Below are 9,872 nucleotides of genomic sequence, written 5' to 3' on the forward strand. Positions count from 1 at the left end.
CAGTGACATCACTACGGAACACAGAGACATCACTACGGAACACAGTGACATCACTAAGGAACACAGTGACATCACTACGGAACACAGAGACATCACTAAGGAACACAGTGACATCACTACGGAACAGAGAGACATCACTACGGAACACAGTGACATCGATACGGAAAACTCGCGCTCCTATTGCCTAGCAGCTCCAACACATTGTACGTGATAGGCTAAAGGGGGCGGGACATCTCTAAGCTGGGAAGACCAATCACTACACAGGCCGGCCAGCTAACCAATCAGAGCGGCTCTGGTTTTTACATTACATTGCATTTAGCTGACGCTTTTATCCAGAGCGACTTACAATAAGTGCGTTCGACCAACAAAATACAACCTTGAAGAAAACAGAATCATAAAGTACATCAGGTTTCATCGAGCCAAACATTTCAAGTGCTACTCAACTGGCTTTAGATAAGCCAGCCCTTTATTAGTATATAAGTGCTTTGTTAATAGTTCTATCGCTCGAAGTGGAGTCGAAAGAGATGAGTTTTCAGTCTGGAAGGTGTGTAAGCTTTCTGCTGTCCTGATGTCAATGGGGAGCTCATTCCACCATCTTGGAGCCAGGATAGCAAACCCACGTGTTTCTGCTGATGGGAACTTGGGTCCCCCTCGCAGCGAGGGTGCAGCGAGTCGTTTGGCTGATGCAGAGCGTAGTGCACGCGCTGGGGTGTACGGTTTAACCATGTCCTGGATGTAGGAAGGGCCAGATCCATTCGCAGCACGGTAAGCAAGTACCAGTGTCTTGAAGTGGATTCTAGCAGTTACCGGAAGCCAGTGAAGGGAGCGGAGGAGCGGAGTGGTGTGGGAACATTTAGGAAGGTTGAAGACGAGCCGCTGCATTCTGGATGAGCTGCAGAGGTCGGATGGCACATGCAGGTAGACCAGCCAGGAGGGAGTTGCAGTAGTCTAGGCGTGAGATGACGAGAGCCTGGACCAGAACCTGCGTGGCTTTCTGAGTCAGCTGGGGACGTATCTTCCTGATGTTGTAAAGCGTGTATCTGCAGCAACGGGTTGTAGCAGCGATGTTTGCAGTGAAGGACAGGTTGTTATCTAGGGTCACACCCAGATTCCTTGCAGTCTGAGTCGGGGAAACAACTGAGGTGCCGATGTTGTTTGTCAGGTCAAGAGTGGGACAATCTTTTCCCGGGAGGAAGAGCAGCTCAGTCTTGTCAAGGTTGAGCTTGAGGTGGTGAGCAGACATCCACTGAGAGATGTCAGCTAGACAAGCAGAGATGCGTGCGACGACCTGGGTCTCTGAGCGGGGGAAGGACAGAATTAATTGGGTGTCGTCAGCGTAGCAGTGGTAAGAAAAACCATGCGGGCTAATGACTGATCCGAGCGAGTTTGTGTACAAGGAGAAGAGGAGGGGACCAAGAACAGAGCCCTGAGGGACCCCTGTAGTTAATTGACAAGGGTCGGACTCAGACCCTCTCCAAGTCACCCTGTAGGTACGGTCTTTCAGGTATGAGGTGAGGAGGGAAAGTGCAGAGCCTGAAACTCCAAGTTCTTGGAGAGTGCGAAGGAGGATCTGATGATTCACCGTGTCGAATGCAGCAGACAGGTCCAACAGGATGATGACAGAGGAGAGGGATGCAGTTTTGGCAGTGTGCAGTTCCTCCGTGACAGCAAGGAGGGTAGTTTCTGTGGAGTGACCTGCCTTGAAACCAGACTGGTGCGGATCCAGAAGGTTGTTCTGATTGAGATAACAGGAGAGTTGTTTAAAGACAGCGCGTTCAAGTGATTTAGACAGGAACGGGAGGAGAGAGACAGGCCTGTAGTTTATAACATCAGACGGGTTGAGAGTGGGTTTCTTTAGGAGAGGGTTTACTCTTGCCTCCTTGAGACTGTTTGGAAAGTGACCAGAAGTTAGAGAAGTGTTGATGAAATGGGTGAGAAACGGTAGAATATCAGGAGCGATAGTCTGAAGGAGGTTTGAAGGGATAGGGTCCAGAGGACAGGTGGTAGGGCGGGCAGAGGTAATGAGGGTAAGAACCTCACTTGGAGAGAGAGGGGAAAAGGAGGTAAGTGTGTTGGTGGAAGGAGGGTCTGGTGACCCAGCGGTGAGTAGAGGTGAGTCAGAAAAAGAAGAGCGAATATCATCAACCTTTTTTTCAAAGTGGGTAACAAAGTCGCTTGACAGAAGTGAGGAGGGGGGAGGGGCTTTGGGAGGGTCCAGGAGGGAGGAGAAGATGGAAAATAGTTTTTTAGGATTGGAATAGGAAGATTGGATCTTATCTTGAAAGAAAGTGCATTTTTTGCCTGAGAGATCGAAGCAGAGAAAGAGGAGAGGAGAGCCTGATAGGTTAGGAGGTCGTCACGGTGTTTGGATTTCCACCGTTTCCGCTCTGCTGCCCTAAGGACGGTTCTATTAGCACGCAGTGCATCATTTAGCCAGGGAGCAGGAGGGGACTGACGAGCCTGCCGAGATGTGAGAGGACAGAGAGAGTCCAGAGAGGATGAGAGAGTAGAGAGGAGAGTTTCTGCAGCAGAGTTTGGAGGCAGGAGATGGAACGAATCAGATGAAGGGAGGGCTGAGAGCACCGATGAGGCAAAGGTAGAGGGGGAGAGGGGGAGAGGGGGAGAGAGTCCAGAGAGGATGAGAGAGTAGAGAGGAGAGTTTCTGCAGCAGAGTTTGGAGGCAGTAGTTGGAACGAGTCAGAGGAAGGGAGGGCTGAGAGCACCGATGAGGCAAAGGTAGAGGGGGAGAGGGAGCGAAGGTTACGGCGGACAGGTGCAGGATGAGAAGAGATTAGTTTGTTATGTTTGGAAAGGGGTAGAGAGAATGAAATGAAGAAGTGATCGGATGTGTGGAGCGGGTTTACAGAGAGGTTAGAAGTAGCGCAGTTCCTTGAGAATATGAGATCAAGGACATTGCCAGCTTTATGAGTCGGTGGGGACGGAGACAGTGAGAAAGCAAAGGCGGTTAACAGAGATGTTAGTTTGTCTATCTTCCCCGTCTGGAGGTTGAAGTCTCCGAGAAGTACAGCGGGAGGGCCAGTTTCAGGGATGTGTGAGAGGAGATTATCTAATTCCTCCAAGAAGTCCCCCAAGGCGCCTGGTGGACGGTAGAGAACAACAATGGTTAACTGTATAGGATGGGTTACTGTGACGGCATGGAACTCAAAGGTGGAAGGAGTGAAGTTAGGTAGCTTGAAGAGGGAAAAGCTCCATTTGGGAGAGAGCAGGAGACCAGTGCCACCTCCTCTGCCAGTTGGTCTGGGTGTATGGGAGAAGGAATATGCTGTGGAGAGAGCTGCTGGGGTGGATGTGTTGGATGGAGTAATCCATGTCTCAGTGAGAGCAAGGAAATCCAGAGACTGCAGGGAGGCGTAGCCAGAGATGAAGTCAGCCTTAGGAACAGCTGACTGGCAGTTCCACAGGCCGCCTGAAACTAGATGCTGGATCTCAGTGGAGCACGTGAGATAGACGAGAGCAGGCCGGTTATATCGATTAGGAGATACACGGGGCCAGTGATAATTGAGAGGGTACACATGAACAGGAATGGAGAAAATACACATGATTATAGCCTGAGGGGCTAAACAACCAAATAAAACACCAGCGATACTTAGCTCAATCAGTAGTTTCGGACAGAGGGTGATTTTATTAATAATGATGATTCTCTTCTTCTATGTTTTGTGTTCCAGCTGCAGGATGAACGGATACGAAACTCCGCCTCTCGCCTCGGGGATCTTCGGGTCCTACGGCTCACCCACCAAGTCAGTGTCTGTTAGCATGGTAGCTTAGCATGTTAGCTTAGCATGTTAGCATGTCTGTTTTCGATCAAATCTATTTAATTTGGGATTTATTTTTTGTAAAGTATATTTTTAAAAAGCGCCTTTTGAGAGTTTAGGTGTTTCATTTATTTATTATCGATGTGGAAAGTCACGTGCATGTTAGCTTAGCATATTAGCATGTCAGTATTGCATTACATTTCATTTGTGATTTTATTTACTATTCTTTAAAACATTTAAATGTACATTTTTTTAAAAGCTCTTTTTGAAGAGTTTGGTTTTTAATGTATTTATTATCTACGGCTAAAGTCACGTTAAGCTTTGGTGAATGCATGCAGAACAGCAGACAGGTTGACCTATATTATATTTAAGGTGTTTTTCCAGACAATTTAAGTAATAATTAAAGGTGTTTTTAAGTGTTTTTGCTCCACGTTTGTATCAGTTTCAGCTGATAAACAGTCTGTGAGCACGACAGGGTAAATATTGCTGCGTCTAAAGAACCTTAAATGAATATGTAATGATCAGCGTAACTCTATACCTGCAGCTTCATGTGAGGAACGCTCAGATAAAGCATTACATTAGAGAGTTTTAGGGTCACATGACGACTGGTCACATGACGACTGGTCACATGACGACTGGTCCAGGGAGTGTTAATACATGTATGCAGTTAATATGTATTTAACATGTGATCACGGTGTGTTCAGAGTCAGAGCTGACGCAGGGAAACTGGAGCTCGCCTCTAATTGATCCTCTTATTTAATCTGAGCGGCTAATTTCACAATCTGCTCACACACTCACTCAGCACTGCGCTCTTATTCTGAAAACAACGTATTTTCAGAATAAAACACGTTTGAATTAAAAAATGTAATCCGAACAAAAAAGACACAACTCTTATTCTGAAAAACAACGTATTTTCAGAATAAAACACGTGTGAAAAGCTGATATTTTTCAGGTTATTATTATTAGGCAGCTCTTTCAATGCAGGCTTGGATTAGGTAAGAAAATGAACGCACTCTTATTTTGAAATAATGTGTTGAAAGCATAATCGGCTCTCCTGATTGGCTGAAATAACTCCTATTTTCTGTCAAAATTGAGCAAAATATTATCACTAATTTGTGTGGAAAGATATTGCATTTGAATTAACAACCTCTTTCTACCTTTTTTAAATGAACACAGCATTACGGCACCTTGCCCTTCACAATAAAAGCCCAATAAATACACAGTAAATATTTGAAAACACTAGAAATATATATATTCACATATGTGTTGGTCAGCGTGTTTTCTCTGACCCGGAGAGTCAGTGTCGGATAAAAGGTGCTTTCTTTAAATGACTGTCAAATCAAATCAAGTTTTATTTATAGCACATTTTTAAAACGATTTGTGGTCGAGCCAAAGTGCTGCACATGCAGTACAAATACAAGTGTCAGTGTTTTCAGGTGAGCAGGTCTCTCTCTCCTCGTTAATCAATTATAGATGATGTCATCAGTCAGAATAAATAACAGTGTGAACGTGAGAAAATATCCAGTTTCTCTGCAGCGAGTCGCGATGACGTCCAGCTGTCAGACATTCGTCCTCTCGTGTTCACACCGAGAAACAAACACCAGATATCACGGCCAGGAACTGAGAAAGCAGCAGAGTTTGAGTTCAGAGAAACTCACAGCGAACTGTTACTGAATATTGAAATAAATAATAATGTATATTTAAAATAATTGTATTTCTCTCTCTCTCAGTGGCCATGGCTCGCTGTCTCCGGAGCCTCTTCATCAAAAAGCCAAGTCCGGTGCCAAAGCTCTCTACGGTGAGTCTAGGGTTCATCCTGTATCTCAGCTATTATAAAATACACATACAATAAGCTGTCATATTGTAGGTTAAAGTCAGTGTTTCCCCTCGTTAACCCTCCCCTCGTTAACCCTCCCCTGGTTAACCCTCCCCTCGTTAACCCTCCCCTCGTTAACCCTCCCCTCGTTAACCCTCCCCTCGTTAAACCCTCCTCATTAACCCTCCCCTGGTTAACCCTCCCCTCGTTAACCCTCCCCTCGTTAACCCTCCCCTCGTTAACCCTCCCCTCATTAACCCTCCCCTGGTTAACCCTCCCCTCGTTAACCCTCCCCTCGTTAACCCTCCCCTCGTTAACCCTCCCCTGGTTAACCCTCCCCTCGTTAACCCTCCCCTCATTAACCCTCCCCTCGTTAACTCTCCTCATTAACCCTCCCCTGGTTAACCCTCCCCTCATTAACCCTCCCCTGGTTAACCCCCCCCTCGTTAACCCTCCCCTCATTAACCCTCCCCTGGTTAACCCTCCCCTCATTAACCCTCCCCTCGTTAACCCTCCCCTCATTAACCCTCCCCTCGTTAACACTCCCCTCATTAACCCTCCCCTCATTAACACTCCCCTCATTAACCCTCCCCTCGTTAACCCTCCCCTCATTAACCCTCCCCTCGTTAACACTCCCCTCATTAACCCTCCCCTCGTTAACACTCCCCTCATTAACCCTCCCCTCGTTAACTCTCCTCATTAACCCTCCCCTGGTTAACCCTCCCCTCATTAACCCTCCCCTGGTTAACCCTCCCCTCGTTAACCCTCCCCTCATTAACCCTCCCCTCGTTAACCCTCCCCTCATTAACCCTCCCCTGGTTAACCCTCCCCTCGTTAACTCTCCTCATTAACCCTCCCCTGGTTAACCCTCCCCTCGTTAACTCTCCTCATTAACCCTCCCCTGGTTAACCCTCCCCTCGTTAACCCTCCCCTCATTAACCCTCCCCTGGTTAACCCTCGCCTCGTTAACTCCCCTCATTAACCCTCCCCTGGTTAACCCTCCCCTTGTTAACCCCCCTTGTTAACCCTCCCCTGGTTAACCCTCCCCTCGTTAACTCTCCTCATTAACCCTCCCCTGGTTAACTCTCCGCTGGTTAACTCTCCCCTGGTTAACCCTCCCCTGGTTAACTCTCCTCGTTAACCCTCTCCTCGTTAACCCTCCCCTCGTTAACCCTCTCCTCATTAACCCTCCTCTCGTTAACCCTCTCCTCATTAACCCTCCTCTCGTTAACCCTCTCCTCATTAACCCTCCCCTCGTTAACTCTCCTCGTTAACCCTCCCCTCGTTAACTCTCTTCATTAACCCTCCCCTGGTTAACCCTCTCCTCGTTAACCCTCCCCTGGTTAACCCTCTCCTCATTAACCCTCTCCTCGTTAACCCTCCCCTCGTTAACTCTCCTCATTAACCCTCTCCTCGTTAACCCTCCCCTCGTTAACCCTCCCCTCGTTAACCCTCTCCTCATTAACCCTCCCCTGGTTAACCCTCCCCTCGTTAACCCTCTCCTCGTTAACCCTCTCCTCGTTAACCCTCTCCTCGTTAACCCTCTCCTCATTAACCCTCCCCTCGTTAACTCTCCTCGTTAACCCTCTCCTCGTTAACCCTCTCCTCATTAACCCTCCCCTCGTTAACTCTCCTCGTTAACCCTCCCCTCGTTAACCCTCTCCTCGTTAACCCTCTCCTCGTTAACCCTCTCCTCATTAACCCTCCTCTCGTTAACAGGACTAGATGAAATGTACTTCCTGCGCTCGTCGGCCAAACACAAAAAGCCTCTCAGTGAGATCAGAGTGAAATCTGTGTGATTTTAATGTTTTAATGTTTTAATAACGTGGCTCCTCCTACTTTTAATAATGAGAACATGTTGATCATTACTCTGTAGCGGAAACTAAAAACTGATTTCAATCAAAAGTTTTAACGACAGAGCCATGTTGTTAAAACCCTGATTTTTATTCTATTATTATTCTATTAAGTTAGACCTAATTATTCACATATATATATATATATATATATACACACATATATACATATACATATATATATATTCACATATATACATATATATATGTATATATGTGAATATATACATATATATATATTCACATATATACATATATATATGTATATATGTGAATATATATATATATATATTAGGGCCGGGACTCGATTAAAAAAATGAATCTAATTAATTAGAGGCTTTGTAATTAATTAATCGAAATTAATCGCATTTTTAATCACATATAAATATTTGACCTAAGAACAGTGAGAAGCAATTTTTTTCACATGGATTTTAGTATACCATTAGGCGCATTCACACCGCAGTACTTTTCCCACAAAGGTTCATGAGAATTTAGTTCATGAGGACTCTTTGAACCTGGGGGTGGATTAGGCAAATGAAGCCGCTGACGTCACTTCTTCTGCTTTGGTTTTACTGGCAGGCCGCAAACCACTTCACGGCGTATACTGCCGCCCAAAGTCCCCGACCGGAAGTCCCCGGAGTTGGGGACTGGCTTCAGTAGAAGCTGCTGGGAGTCCCACCCATAGATATATATAAACACTACATGACTCACCCGCGCTGCTGGCCAATGGAGACCGACGTTGCCACTTGGCCGCCATCTTGCTACAGGCAGTTCTCTCATTCATAACATTATGGTTTACTATTTAAATAACCATAGCTTGCTCAATTTTCAACCAATTTTCAAACGGTTTGGTTTTTTATAAACATCAAAGATGTAGTTATGATACTGTATACTTATAGTCATGGACTTTCATATGAAAATAACATTAATCAGATAAAGCAATAGCTATACACACGGTATTTATATTAAATATTTGCCGGTGTATATAATACCATTTATTTTATTATATTGTTAATATTTAAAATAAATTATAAAATTAAAATACATTTTATATATAAAAGTGGGTCTCATGTTACCACTCTGTAAGCCAAGAGTTGTTAATGTAGCAATGCCTTAGCTTGAAGAACAGACACAACTAATGACAATAGCATATGTTGGTATATTATTTAGATATTCACACTTTTATCAGAAGAACCAAACCAACATAACATCTGCTCACAGACAGGCCAGTGCTGTCTCATTTATCACAATTATTTTTGACATGAGATCTTCATATCATCCTAGTTTTGTATTTAGTTTCTAGATTTGTAAACAAATCCAGAACCTTTTAAATATGTTATTGAAAAAAGACCAATAATAATATAAACTGTCCTTTTGTGTCCTTCTGTAGTCCATTTGTGGTTTGCTGATATATCACAAAATCCACTGTTTAAATTGTTCCCTATATTGCCCCTATGCCCCTGTAAGGTGTCCTTGGGTGTTATGAAAGGCGGCCCCCCAAAATAAATGTATTACTATTATTAAGAAGAACAACTTGGTGTGGTGTGGAGGGGATGTAGGAAGCAGGAGCAGGTGGGGAGAGATGGGGCTTCAAGGTTCAAGGTTATTTGTTTTAAATGTGTCTTGGAGATAAGGACCAGCTGCACACAATAAAATACAGTATAACACAAAACCAATAAGACACACGGTGACACATGGCACACCAACAATCAATCATTGTCCAGCCTCAGCTTTGCTATTCTTTCACAACCATGTTATGGGTTTATTAGACTGAGCAAACATAAACATGTGGGGAACATAGTGCTGCGTCTCATGGAACCTGAAGATGTCCCTTCTGAGGGCGAGTTCCCACTGCCTCCTCCTCTCTCCGGTTTTTGGAAACCTTAAAAACGTGAGAAAGGTAGCCAGATATATAAATTATTGTCAACATGTTCCTCCCTTCTTTCCTTTAACATTAAGGGTAAGGACAAAAATACACACCGAAATTATCATATATTTGGTATGTATGTATGTATGTATGTATGTATGTATGTATGTATAGCCTACTTTAAGAATAAGACAACCACACTAAGAGTAATAAAAAAGGTGTCCAAAAGAAACATTACATAATTGTGTAAAGAAATGGTAGCAACATATTCTAAAGAGGCTGGGTCAACATCAATCTTGCAATACTATTATCTCACATAGCCCCACTGATCCTGTGTAGCAGGACTTGTAATGTACATACATCCACTAAGTAACTAACTATTATCCTAATTTTAGTCATAATATTGTCATATTTTACACATGAAAGGTGATCCCACGGGTTCTTGTTTGCAGACTGCGGTGATTAGAGCATCCGTAGGCTGCACAAAAGTCAGGCTTAGTCAGGTACTTCTGTAAACACAAAGCCAGCAAATTCCTGTATCATAATGCAAGATGTTTTTAACA

General features: G+C 44.5%; 1 protein-coding gene and 1 long non-coding RNA gene across 2 annotated transcripts in view; one reads left to right on the top strand and one right to left on the bottom strand.

Moving 5' to 3' along the window:
• Positions 1 to 77: 77 nt before the first annotated feature.
• Positions 78 to 9,872, top strand: part of eps8a (epidermal growth factor receptor pathway substrate 8a) — a gene marked incomplete at its 3' end in the record, with an annotated part of 20,895 nt that continues 11,100 nt past the window's right edge. The window contains 3 exon segments of the mRNA XM_034197055.1: positions 78 to 203; positions 3,687 to 3,758; positions 5,504 to 5,571. Of these exon segments, the coding sequence (XP_034052946.1) occupies positions 3,694 to 3,758; positions 5,504 to 5,571 (133 nt within the window).
• The window catches only part of LOC117533359, a 1,168-nt gene continuing 334 nt past the window's right edge, over positions 9,039 to 9,872 (bottom strand). Inside the window, exons 2-3 of the long non-coding RNA XR_004567051.1 lie at positions 9,727 to 9,818; positions 9,039 to 9,324 (exon numbers count right to left, since the gene is read on the bottom strand). This is a non-coding gene — a long non-coding RNA (uncharacterized LOC117533359). The remainder of the gene's footprint in view (positions 9,325 to 9,726; positions 9,819 to 9,872) is intronic.

The sequence above is a fragment of the Gymnodraco acuticeps genome, unplaced genomic scaffold (genome assembly GCF_902827175.1).
Source record: "Gymnodraco acuticeps unplaced genomic scaffold, fGymAcu1.1, whole genome shotgun sequence".
In the NCBI taxonomy this organism is placed as follows: Eukaryota; Metazoa; Chordata; class Actinopteri; order Perciformes; family Bathydraconidae; genus Gymnodraco; species Gymnodraco acuticeps.